This window comes from Zerene cesonia, chromosome 11, assembly GCF_012273895.1.
Source record: "Zerene cesonia ecotype Mississippi chromosome 11, Zerene_cesonia_1.1, whole genome shotgun sequence".
Classification (NCBI taxonomy): Eukaryota; Metazoa; Arthropoda; class Insecta; order Lepidoptera; family Pieridae; genus Zerene; species Zerene cesonia.
This window is the reverse complement of record NC_052112.1, coordinates 1,536,172-1,550,549: the sequence shown is the minus strand read 5'-3', so window position 1 is coordinate 1,550,549 and position 14,378 is coordinate 1,536,172. Positions and strand designations below refer to the sequence as shown.

General features: G+C 34.5%; 1 protein-coding gene across 1 annotated transcript in view; it reads right to left on the bottom strand.

Moving 5' to 3' along the window:
• The window catches only part of LOC119830001 (prion-like-(Q/N-rich) domain-bearing protein 25), a 32,095-nt gene that overhangs the window by 11,675 nt on the left and 6,042 nt on the right, over positions 1 to 14,378 (bottom strand). The window contains exon 2 of the mRNA XM_038352800.1: positions 885 to 984. Within this exon, the coding sequence (XP_038208728.1) occupies positions 885 to 957 (73 nt within the window). The 5' untranslated portion in view covers positions 958 to 984. The remainder of the gene's footprint in view (positions 1 to 884; positions 985 to 14,378) is intronic.

Genomic DNA, 14,378 nt, shown 5'->3' with positions numbered 1-14,378 from the left:
ATTTCCGGTGGGCACTAAAGAAAATGTCTCGGTCTCGCAGGACAGAGAGACTGATCACCTACTTGTCCGTAAAATCGATCAGTGAAACAGATGTACATTACTGGCCCATACCCCCACTCTGGGACACGGGACTTCTTTTTTTATACTTATTATATACTTGAAGCTAATAAAGCATGCTTTCAACCCTTGTTGTCTCTACTCAACTAACATTAAAATATAAATCTGTGTGGTTATACCAAACACGTACCTACAGATGGATCGTACCTCGCAGGTTCGATTAACTAACACAGGGTATAACTCCCACCTTAAGTCTTAAGGCAAAGATTACTTGTATAGCGACTATCAATTGTTTTATGAAATACGTTAAACATTTCAAAACTACTCGTGTCCGTGCTTCATATTTTGTTTGGAGTGACGTGATTTACATGTGAATATAATCCGTTAGTACACTTTAAATTATGTTTACTCATCTTGATAAAAATAAAATCTTGTTTATCAATTGTGCTATTTTATGGTTCTAATTAATTATTGCTATGTTCCATATTATTTTCATTTATTGTGACTTAATAAGATAAAAAAAACAAATTGTTATGTAACTTTTCTTACACTATTTAAAAATACAATATTTTCTAACAAGGGATGTGCATTGGGATACGTAGTGTTTAAACCACAAATACATAACTTGAGTGTGTGTGTACAAAGTTGTCAAATTGCACACAACCACACCTCAAACGTGCATGACACAAAAGTATTCACAGCACTTCAAAAACCCAAAAAAAATCCCAAAAAATACACTTACATAACACCTTTGTTCACAATCCTATCCTTGAACCTGGCACACTACAAAAAGGAAAAAAAAACAAAAAATTAAAAAAAAAACTTACGTTTCTCCGGCCCCTGCGCGAGTCCAAGGTCCAAAATCGCGAAGCCCAACAGGGCCAACAGTGAAGCTTTCATCACGTCACCAGCGCGCGCGCCTCACGTCTATCGGGGAATAATATAATTAAAACACAGCACTGCAGATTAGATAACGCTATCTTATGATTAATTGTGATAGGAAAAACACGGGTCACGAGACAAAGGGCCTGGTGGGGATCACAGCATCAGTTGTGGATCTGTCAGTCCATCTCTCTATTGCTATACTGCTACATTTTCTTCTCTTCTGTATGCGAAATTCATGTTTTATATATGTCTTTATTATTATTATTTAAAGCCTATAAAAACTGTTTTTTCGTACAATTTCATTCGTAGAAACTAGAGCCTGTGTTAGTAATTATAATAAATATCATATATAGTTTTTGGATATTCAGAAAAACAATAAGATATCTCTTCCGAGCATGCGTGAAGCAGTCCTTATCCATTCAGGTTTGCCAGATTTTTTATTTATACAGACTAAAACTAAAAATAAAAAAAAATCAAACAGGCGTTGCTACGGTTAGGCAAGAAACGCAGGTTCGAATCCTGCCTCGTGATCAAATTTTTTCTATTCTTTCAAAATTTCTCAAAAATCAAACAGTGAAAATAATTAATCAACGAAAATAATCAATCAATAATTAATCAATAAAAAATCAAAAAAGCAACCTTTTACTAAACATTTATGTCAATCTCTTAAATTGTACAGTCCAACGACACAGTTTTCCATAACATTCTAGAAAGATCCAATCAAAAACAAAGAAGCTATAATAACCCAAAATTCATACTAATGTTTCGCTCCAACGACCACACAGAGTGATTTCACACGAAATTTATCGTTGCGTTACAGAACTTAGAGCCCTTCCACACAGTACAAGTAACAATATTGTTATGAGCTTTGCATTGATATTTATAGAAGGAAAAATAATAGAAAATTAAAATGAAATCTCTTTTCTTCTTCTCTTTGTTTCTAAATTGAAATATTATATAATAGCTGACCCGGTAAGCGCTGTTCTGCCTTACTCTTATCATTTAGGTATATCAAAAATAGATGTTGGCCGATTCGACCTACCCGATACGCATACACAATTTCGTCAAAATCGATCCAGCCGTTTCGGAAGAACTAACTAACTTGGTGACATGCGAATTTTACATATATATACATATGCAGACTATTTATATAATACTAGTTTGTTCCAGAAAAACACATAATACCATCGTGAGATAACCGACTTCAAACTTGGGACCCTATACCTTTTTATCTTTTAAGTAAGTCCGTGTAGGAATATCGTTATAAAAAGTGCCTATGTGTTATTTCAGTTGTCCAGCTATCTATGAAGCAAAATAGTATTATTATTCACCAATAGATGTCAGGAAAAAAAAACACGAATATGACATTTTCTAAAAAAGATTCCTAGCTAGATCGATTTATCGCCCCCGAAACCCCCTATATACAAAATTTCATGAAAATCGTTGGAGCCGATTCCGAGATCAAATATATATATATATATATAATTACAACAATTGCTCGTTTAAAGATATATAAGATAGTACACAGTATAAAGAAATGTCGCTACCCGCGTCTGTATACAGTGCAACCTCGATACAACAAATCGGAAGGGAACAAATAAATATTCGTTATATCAAGTAATTCGTTGAACTGAGGTTCGTTATGTTGAGGTTAGGTTGGTCTAAAATTCGTTATAAAGAGGTTGTTCGCAAAAAATGTTCGTAATGTAAAGGAATATTTTACATTGACTCTTACGGACAATTCAAGGGGATTACGAAGAATTTGTTAAATCGAGGAAATCGTTATATTGAGGTACGTTATATTAAGGTTGCACTGTATATGCTTAAATGTTTTAAAACTACACAACGGATTTTGATGGTTTTTTTTTAATAGATAGAGTGATTCAAGAGGAAGGTTTATGTATATAATAACGTATTATACTCCGAATTTAACGCGTGCGAAGCCGCGGGCAAAAGTCTTAGTAATATTTATTTATTTTTATTTTTTATTACAATGTAAGGATTTCATTAATTATACAGGGCTAATATTAACAGAATTATTATTTCCCCTTCTTTTCCATGTAGATTTTTTTTAATTTCTCCACTTTATTTGTCATTTTAACTGACAGATATTTTAATTGCAACTAGTTTTAAAAATTGGTTTTTATGGTACCACGTATGTGAAGTCCCGTGACCCCATAGGGGTCTGGGGTCTCCCCACTGGGGTGGTGGTGGGGTATGGGGCAGATGATATATATCTGTTACACTGATCGATTTTTTTTATGGACAAGGAGGTGATCAGCCTTCTGTGTCCTGCCAGACCGAGACATTTTTATGTGTGTCCTCATCGGGAATCGAACGTGACCCCTCGGTTCTACGCTCACGCGTTCACCACTGTACCAAGGAGACGATCAACGTATACGTCGGTTGCAAGTTTATTGGTATAAAATCATCTCTACATGAAGATATCAAGCAGCTTTCTCCCATTGCATCTTAACACAATAGTTCATTAATTCATCTAGGGAAGTCTAGGGTTGTCAAAACTTGGTTTTAAAAAAATCTCTAAATTCACTACATGGAAATTAATACGATATTTATTGTGTTATATGTACGTTAATGTATTTATATTTATTGATTTTGGACTAAACATCAATATTATTTATTTTTTGTTGAAATAGAAAAATACTGACTGTGAGTTCCATTAGTATACATGGGTAATAAATACTTTTAGTTGAAAAACAACATTTTTATTATAAGCACAGCTTTCACAATGTCTTCTATTTGTTTTTAAATATAATAATAACATATTTTGGACAGCCCTAGGTTACACAATGTAAGAAACAAATTATTACAATAAGAAAGAATTGTATCACGAAGTATCGTGACTCGACCATTGGCTAGCATTACAAAACGTTTGATATATAGATCATAGATACTTATAGATCATCGTATATTACGATCTAGACACTAGAAAATACAAAAGATTGACTTGAATTGACAACAGAAAATACATGACTTTTGACATTGACTTGAATTTTGAACTATTACTATTATTATAAATTAGCTGCGCCCCGCGGTTTCACCCGCGTAAGTTCGTATCCCGTAGGAATATCGGGATAAAAAGTTGCCTATATGTTGTTCCACTTGTCCAGCTGTCTACGTACCAAATTTCATTGCAATCGGTTCAGTAGTTTTTCGCGCAAGAGCAACAAACACACACACATCCTTACAAGAGACACAAATACAAAAATGTGTAGAATGAAGCCGGCAAAGAATGAGACAGAAATATACATACTATTTTATATTCATCTCATTCTTTTGTCTCGTTGAAGTTTCACTTCAATCGTGTGTGAGTCGCACACACACCCTTTTTTATCCTGATTAAATGCTCACTTGGATAAAACAGCTATCTTGATATCCAAGCGGAGCCAGGACGATCGTCTAATATAATTAATTGTATAAATGACAGTTACATCATTAATATCATTAGTAATAAACTAGTAATCCCCAGGGATTAATCTCGTAACCAAACGTTTAATTAATCCGATTAAATATTTCTACTGCGGAGTGTAATGCCGAATGTTAATAAAATTAATTAGTTTTGTTAGTTAGGATTAATTTGATAATCTCTGTTAACAGAAAACCATAGTATTTTCTTGTGTTTGATTTTACGCGAGTATTATACATTTAGAAATTAAAAACTTTTTAACGGATTTTAAACGCGATTTATTCATTATATTATTAACCCGACGTTTCGAACACTTTACAGCGAGCGTGGTCACGGGAGGACCGTGTAAAGCGTTCGAAACGTCGTTCGTATAATGAATAAATCGCGTTTAAAATCCGTTAAAAAGTTTTTAATTTCTAAATAGAGAACCATTTTTGACTGTTGGATAATATTACCGAGTTCAAGAAATGAGAAGTTAATCAAATCGACTGTATTTTGAGAATTTACCTCATAAAAAATTAAGCCATTTGTATTTTCGTGTACCCTGTGCTAGTTCTCGGAAATATGTACCAGCAATGTTATATACATCTTGCATTCCTAAAATAATATTAAAATACCGGTTATTGGTTATTGAAACGACATAATAATGCGCCGAACGCAATAATTGCGAATGTAATAACTTGAACGTGAATTACGAAACGTATTTATATGTTTGCTGTTTATTTTTTTTTTATGTCATAGCGGGCAGCTGAGCTGGTGGTTCGCCTGATGGTAAGTGATCACCACCGCTCATAAACATTCGTAAGTAGTACCTCTGTGAATGCGCTGCCCGCTTTTATGGGGTAAGGGAAAAGGAAAGGATTAACGACTGGAAAGAAGGAATGGACTGGGTCGGGTGAGGAAAAGGAAAACGGGCCTCCGGCTCCCCCACTCACCGCACGAAACACAGTGGCATGCCACTATTTCACGCCGGTTTTCTGTGGGGGTGTAGTACTTCCCCGGTGCGAGCTGGCCCAATTCGTGCCGAAGCGTGCTCGACTCCCACAATAAAAAGTGTTTCTGTAGATGTTTCATCGTTACTCTTAAATGGCGATTAAACAATGACGGATGTACTGTCTTATTCGTATGTTACTTTCTCTATAAACTGTGTTCATATAAAGTACCTATGTATACTTATATTATAAATCTGAAGAGTTTGTTTGTTTGAACGCACTAATCTCAGGAACTTAGTTGTCCGAATTAAAAAAATTCTTTCAAGGTTAGATAGCCCATTTATTGAGGAAGGCTATAGGCTATATATGACGGGCGAAGCCGGGGCCGACCGCTAGTACTTATTATAAAGAACCTAACATTTATTTAACGTGAATGTATAAATTGATCGATTTACCCCGCGGTTTCGTTCACGTCGTACATTAATGTTACACCTTTCACAATAAATAGACTGAAAACAAAAAAAAAATCAATTGGAATTAATAGTTCCCGATATCACTGCGTTCAAACAAACATACTCTTCTGCTATATGTAACTATACTGGATGAATTATGGACGTTTTGAAATAAAAAAGTAATATTATTATTTATTAAATACACGTAACTAGCGCTAATTATATTTATTTATAATGCACAAACTTAGACAAAAACAGCAAGAATACAATAAACAGAAAAAAGGCATCGTTTGTACAAGAGGCGGCCTTATTGCTTAACAGCAATCTCTGCCAGGCAACCTGGTTGGAAAGAAAATGTACGAAGTTCTGGGATAGTGCAAAAGTAATAAGTACCTATAAAGAAAAAAAAAATACAGGTTCTGGGATAGTGCAATAAGTGTCTAATAATGGAAAAAAAAATACATACATAATATATATACCTAATTATAGTGGGTACCTTTGTTAAATATAAAAAAAAACTATAAGGTGGGGGAGTGAAAAGGATCGTAATGCTATCATTGGATGACGTAAACACAGATTCACAATAAACAATGGACATACAAATTGGACGCACATGTCATGTGCACTTGCTAGTGCATTTTGAATAGGGTTGGCACAACGGAGTTTTCACTTTGTTGAAGTGAAACTTCTTTAGAATCGTTGTGATTTCAAACCTGATGCAACGGAAAAACGACAGGTAAGAGACAGAAATACAAAAATGTGTAGAATGAAGCCGGCGAAGAATGAGACAGAAATATACATACTATTTTATTCATTCTTTTGACGATTTATTGAAGTTTCACTTCTATCATGTGTGAATCGCACACACACCTTTTTTTATTTCTATTCGATAACCATGTTTAAGGCTCTAGAATGTTCCTCGATAAATTCTCAACAATCTATTATTGGATAATTTAAACGAAACGGATATTCTAAATTCAGATAGACATATTAAAAATAGTCACAAACATATAAGACACTCTAGCTAAAACACGACATTTCACATATATTTTGCATGTGTGATATATTTCTATTACTATATATATTAAAGATACGATAATTAACCGTTTAAAAATCTAGACAAGTCTCAAATCCCAACCCTAGACCGTTCGGCCAGAACGTTCTGATGACCCTAGGGTCCACCAGAGAATAGACACAATAGCTTTGTTCCCATCCACCACCCGTGACGGTGGCGTATGGGCCAGATTTAATTATGAAATCACATTGTCTCTCATTATAATTAAATAAATTACAGTATGTTCTTTCGCCACTGATATGAAGTTGAAGAGTTTGTTTGCCGCCCTAATCTCAGGAACTACTGGACTGATTTTGAAAATTCTCCCATTATTGGATGTATAAGTGATTCTGAGTGGTATTGGTTATACATGTACTACGGGCCAAGCCGTGGTGGACCGCTAGTCTATAAATATAATAAGACAGTGAAAATCGAGTGACTGAACATTAAATATTGTTCCAAATAACTGACAGATGAGAGAGGGGTAACAGAAATCAAAACAATAATTTTCGGAATGTTTGTCTGTGTGTCTGTGACACATACGTCTGGCACGTTATAATTTCGAAACTACTCAACAGAATTGAACGCAGTTTTCACAGGTGTATCTCTACTTATATTATAAATGCAAAAGTAACTCTGTCTGTCTGTCTGTCTGTTACGCTTTAACAACTCAACCGATTTTGATAAAATTTGGAATGAAAATAGAACTGAACTTGGGAAAGGACATAGGATACTTTTTATCGCAAAAAAGGGTAGAAGGGGTTGAAAGAGGGGATGAAAGTTTGTATGAAAGTTCGTTTTTGTCAAACCGATTTTGATGAAACTTGGTATGAAGATGGAGTTAAACGTGGGAAAGAACATTTTAACCTTTTTAATGCGAAAATAATACTCCTTACCATGTCGCGCAATATACGCGAATTCTATGCGGGCGAAGCCGCGGGCGAAAAGCTAGTTGCATATAATTAGGAGCGTTATCAAAACTGTTTGACAATGCTCCACGACTAACACTATTCTCCTAAGTATTTACAAACAAACAAACACACAAACTTAGTAAACGCCTACGTGATCTCTTCGCAAGAACAATCGGATCAAAATGAACAACTGCTACGGTTCGGAACGCGAAGCGAATTAAAAATCGCATTACTACTTCGTTCCGGCCATAGCTGGGTAACTGCTAAAGTATCTTCCGTGTTTTAGAAAACTCTGTTAGTTACATGAACTGTTAAATTCTCATCGGAAACGAAGCAGTGCTTTGAGTAATTTAATTGTGAGAGTATATTTTTATGATATTAAATTACAAGTTAAATATCTAAATCACTACATAGTATGAAACAAGTCGTCCCTATGTACCTATGTATGTATTCTTAAACCTTTAAAACTACGCTACGAATTTTCATGGGATTTTTTTTGGAGAGTGATTCAAGAGGTAGGTTTATATGTATAATAATCTATTAAACTACTCTGCATTAAACGCGTGCGCAACCGCGGGCAAAAGCTAGTGAACCGACTGCAACAGAATTCTAAACTATTTAAGTATTCAAAAAAACAGTGACGATAACATTGCTCGACGTACTCTGAACTCTAGACAATTTATAACATTATTTAATACTAGATTTTGCCCGCGACTTCGCACGCGTTAAATTCTGAATAAATTAATAGATATACTTCTGCTTCTTCTGTCGAATTCTTCTTCATGAGTCACTCTATCTATTTACAAAAACCTCCTCAGATTTAATTGCATTGTTTTAAAGATTTAAGCATACATAGGGACATAGGGTATACTTATATATTTTATGCTATGTGAACTATACCAATGAATTTAAATAGTAAATTTTACATAAAAACACAGCGATCTCTTTCAGGCCGCCTACTAAAAAGAAAATTTGTGCAAAATGAATAAATATTATATGCATTTAAAGAAAACACCATGAACACTATTTAGATATAGGAATTCTATTTACAGATAATTGTAATTAACCGGGACAACGGTTGTATAAACTAACTATATAACTGCGGTATCTTTACCAGCAGTTCAGAGTACACTTTCTTTCTTCACGCATTTTAAATACAGTTAACTATAATTTACGAAGTTTTTTTGTATGTCATCGTCAGCAATGGAGCTGGTCGGTCGCCTGATGGTAAGAGGAGGTAAGTAGATTGAAAATATTAGGGTTATAAATTATATAATTAATCGAAATTAAAATCCTATATATTATGTTGGACCAAGTTACACATAAAATGCCAAATTTCATCAAAATCGGTTGAGTCGGTGAAGAGTTCATTGGGAACATACATCATGATACTGGATTTTTATTTATTAAGATGGACCTACACACGTCTATTCTATCTGAGCAAACAAACATTTGTTTTAATATGTAGTATCATTTTTATTTATACTTTATTTTGCCCATCATTTTGTTGTGTAATGTTGTTTGAAATAATTATATTCTATTCTTATTTCATTATCAATGGCAAAGAGAAATTCCATCTCAGAAAACTACTATAAAAATAAGCATTTAAAACGTTATATCCAAACTAAAATAGTAAAGAGGCAACATTTATTTGCATGTATGTATATTTGTAATGTTTTCACACAAAAACTACTTGACAGATAGCCTAGCCCCGGCTTCGCTCGTGACATATCCTATATCACTCAGTGAACTTGTAACTATCTGATTGTGAAAGAATTTTTGAAATCGGTCCATTGGTTTTGAGTGAAAACGTTACAAACACAAAAACACAAATGTCCTCTGTATTACATTAGTGCAGACAAGGAACGAACACAAAGCCCCAGGGGCTGTTACGTCCACGCAGTGATTCAGAGACCTTGTAACTGACCGACAGTACGACGCTCATTATTTACATAATACATCTATATACATATGTTATGTAACAGCGTTTCATTTCAAAGCCGTACAACAAAACCGAATGTCTTATTTGAAGCGTAATAATGCATTTGTATGAAGAATTTTGCGACTTAATTCACTTATAAATCATTTATAAATTTAAAGACATTGTGCTACTAATATAAAAAGCAAACTTGAACTGAAATAAGGTAAAGAAAGCGACCTTAACAGTTATAAGTGCTTTCTTCCAGGCAACCTAAGTGTGGTAATTAAAACGTAGCTACCTTCTTTTAAGGTGTTAAAAATAAACGCAAAAATAAATAACATATATAAAATAAATACTTAGAAAACTTACATCACACAAAGATAAAAAAAAGATATATATTTTCACTAGCTGCACCCCGCGGTTTCACCCGCGTGAGTCCGAATCCCATAGGAATGTCGGGATAAAAAGTTGCCTATTCCGCCGCGGATGATCCCGTGGTACATGATATTAGCCTATAGCGCTTAGCTAGCGGTCCCATAGTTCCTGAGATTAGCGCATTCAAACAGACCCTTCAGCTTTATTTAGAAAGATAGAAAGAAACATTTATTTATCGGGGACAGCACAACACACCAATGATAGAAATTATACAGATAAAAAGCAAAAAATAGATACAATTACACGACATATATATAAAATTACACAAACGAAGAAGACCAGCATAACGACCCTGACAAAAAGGAGACAACTCAGCCTATGCTGCAATGTTAAGAACATTGACAGCGCTGTTTTTCAGTGTCCCCTTTATATTTATATTTAATTAGTATAACGTATAAAAACATTGTATTATCCTCAAAAATAACTCGATAAACGAAAGCAAAACATTACAACCGGCGAAGTGGGTTTCAAACGAGGTTCTTATTAAGGGAAACTTTAAAACCAGTTATAAAGCAGGCTTGTCACTCAGTAAGTAGGTACATGCTTAAGGGTTCTCTCACATAACCACAAAGAAGTTTAAATTGCACCACACAGTTTTGTTTTATCTGTTATATTCTTTTTAAACAACTTCATAAAAAGGGGGTACTGAATTTAATTTTGATGGATATTTTCTGTTTGAAATAAATAAACAAAATCTGTATTTTACCAAAAACATTATACCTTACATAACTATGTACATTGCCTCTTACTCCTTCAAGACGTTTCTACATAATAAAACCGTATGTGCATACTGAATGCATACTTTAAAAACATTCGATACTAAATTATCTGTGAACAGTTATATTATTGTAAAAGTTGCTCGTTTTACTTATAAATGATTGGTTATTAAATTACGATATAATTTCGTAATGTATTCAAATTATGAAATACTTACTTATAAATTATGAAGGTTATCAATTTTCGTCTCTAATTTCATCAAACCTTCAACATCTGTATGCCACTATAGTTTTAGTCCACTTTCCTCTTGAGATATCACTGAATCAAATCAATCTAAAACCTTCTATCATCCCTAAATGACCACCTTTCACAACCAAATACCGTCCACGTCGACCATTCACAACGTTTAGCATATACCACTAGCAGATCAAACGAAAATACTATAATTAAAACACAACACAATTAAATACACTTCACGAGTTATACTCCAACCTGTCATAGATAGCTAATCAGTGACTAATGTTATCATAATGCGAAATCAATTCCAGAGATATCTATGGCTGGTCAGACCGCATCATTTTGCAAAGGCATTTAATTAATAGATCATTAGTCGAATTATTTTAAAAGAGCAACTACAGAGTTTCTTGCCGGCTCTTCTCTGTGGAAACTGCCTTCCGAACCGGTGGTAAATGTTATAACTGTGTAATATTATGACGATTTAAAAGTGCTTCTAAAGGTCTAGTTGAATGACTAAATGTTTGAGTTTGAGTCTTCAATACTATTGCCCGTTATTGATTTTAACCATTTAATGAGTGTTTAATGCGGCAGTTGAGCACGCTTCGGCAAAAATTGGGCCAGCTCGAACTGGGGAAGGTATCAACTCGAGAGAAGGCCGACGTGGAGTAGTAATAATACAACTTCCATAAAGAATTGCCGGTGTTTCGTTCGATGAGACGAGAAGCCTGAGGTCTGTATCCTCTTCTCTTTCCATTCGATTTCTTTATTCCTGTCAATCGCTGCTTTATCCTTTACCCTTTAAAGGCGGGCAATGCATAGTGTAAGAAATAATCTTACTTCGATGAAAGCGAGCAAATCTATGGGCAATAACCAGTGGATATTATAAATGTGAAAGTCTGTTTCTCACTCTTTGTTACGCTCTCGCTACTAAACCAATTAATCGATTTTAATGAAATTTGGCTTGGGTATAAATGAAAATACAGGTTCCATTTATGTTGTTTTATTTTCATATGCGAGTTAAATAAAAAATACGTCTTAGTTTTAATTACCCAGAGGGTACAACGAGACTATTACTAAGACTATATGTACTGCCTATAAGTCCATCTGTCTGTTTGTCCGCCTGTCTGTCAGAAGGCCGTATCTATCGTCTGTCTCGACGTTAGACAGCTAAAGACTGTGTTAGACGGTAGACATTTTCTGGAATGATGGATGTTTTGCCGCTATAACAACAAATATTATGATATCGATGTCAAGTAACGGTTGGTACGGCATAAATTGGATGGGTTACCAATTTTTTTACAGTTCCTCTTCAGCTTATTTGTACGGAATCCTTAGCGTCCGACTCGCACTTGACCGATTTAGAATTCAACAGTTTTTACTGGCAACAATCATCGTTACTTTAATTTATAAATAGCACTACCATTTATAGTACAAGAGACCTACCTACAAGAATGAAAGACACTTTCAGTACTAAGATTCCATGTCGAACTCAAGTCTAGCATTCGCTAGGGCTAGATGCGCCTGCGCATAACGGAACGCCAACAGGCTGTGTCGGCCTTGCCGCGTGCTCTAGAATTCACAGTGTGACAGGTTGTCGATCGGATTACGATTTAAAATCATTATGTTATTCATTGAACAACGGAATATAGGATTTCATATAACTTATTCATAAATTAATCTGCGTAATGATCGTCTGGGATATCAACGCATAGCCCAAAGTACTAAATCAAATAAAATCAAATTTTGTTCAGTAACAATATTGTATACTGTCACTGTTATTTTTTTCAAAAATTATTTTAAGCAACAAAAATTATTTAGAATACTTGTGGGTGTGTGTGCGTCTTTATTTGTAAGTGTGAGTGTGTGTGTGTGTTAATAGTGAGAAATTTTGCACCATGCGTCCTTGAAGTCAAGGTAAGTAGTAAGAAAAATGAATGCTGTGAGTCGAGTACTCGTCCGTACGAATTGGGCCAGCTTCCACTGGGAAAGTACCACACCCCTACAGAAAATCGGCGTGAAATAGTAGTATGCTACTGTGTTTCATCGGGTGACAGAGACTCACCCTTTCACGTCTATTCCTATATTCCCGCAGTTAATTCTCCGTCAAATCCGTCTTTGGAATGTCACTGGTTCACTTTTTATTTATGAGAAGTAGAAACTACCCTCAATTTACTGTTATTTTAGTTTGTTTTCTTTTGTTAGGCGTACTTATAACGCTAAGCGAGTAAAAATGATGTAATAAAAAAAATGTATTTTTCTGTAAGTGAGTAAAATGCAATATTTAGAGAAATAAATGTCTTTAACCGTAATCCTATCCTCATTCTTTACCCCTTAAATTTTCGGCCCTTTAATATGCAGGGGAAAAGGAGCGAATTCCTTACTAAAAAAGGGGAAGTAAGTATATATAAAACTATGAGTTTTGATCGTTTTGTTCATTTAATTGTGCTTTTTCTTTGGTTATAACTACGTCATTTCCCCCTCAATCAGGCCAGCTAATGCAGCTTTCCTGCGTTAAAGACTAATAGATAACTGATTATACGGGTTAGCACTATAAGAACGTCATTTCTAACTTTTCCCCTTGCCGCAATAGCTCCGGAGGTCAAATCAATATTCTGACCTTAAGGAACCGCGATCACGAAGCACTCACATATCCTTTTGGTACCTATTTTGAATACATATTACAGGCATAAAAACAAATACCTACACTGACTGCTTAAGGTTTCCTTTCTTAATTTAAACTCTTAATAGATTTAATTTACAAGCCGTTGCCAACTTCTGTGGATTGACAATTACAACCTATTAACCAGATTGTTTGTGTGTTTCATATAAAATTGTTGTTATTTGTTTCATTCAAGTATCTGGAATGACACATCCCCTTTTTTATTATAGTGGGGAAATCTTGCATAGATACCCACGGCCCCCGGGGATGGAGCCGTGGGTTATGTCGGATTCTTACCGACCAAAACCCCACTGTGTTCCGTCGAGCCGCTTAAGTGAAGGGGCCACGGTAGCTGGTTAAAATTCATCCGTGAAAATGCAGGAACATCGATCAGATTTTTTTTTAGAAATCAAATTATATTCTTATTCTTTTTAAAGCTATTTCATTTGATTCCCAATTCAAGTAATGGGGAATTTGACACAATTATAAAGTTTTAAATATATATAAATAAATATAATAATAAAGCAAATTCCGCCTTTTGTATTTAATTGATTTGTAATATTTACGACACTTATGTGAATAAATATTTAATGTATAAATAAATTAACCAGCTGGGGATATACTTAGTCTGGCCATAAATACTGTTACACTTAATTATAAAAAAATATTACATTTGAATTTCGAATCTGTC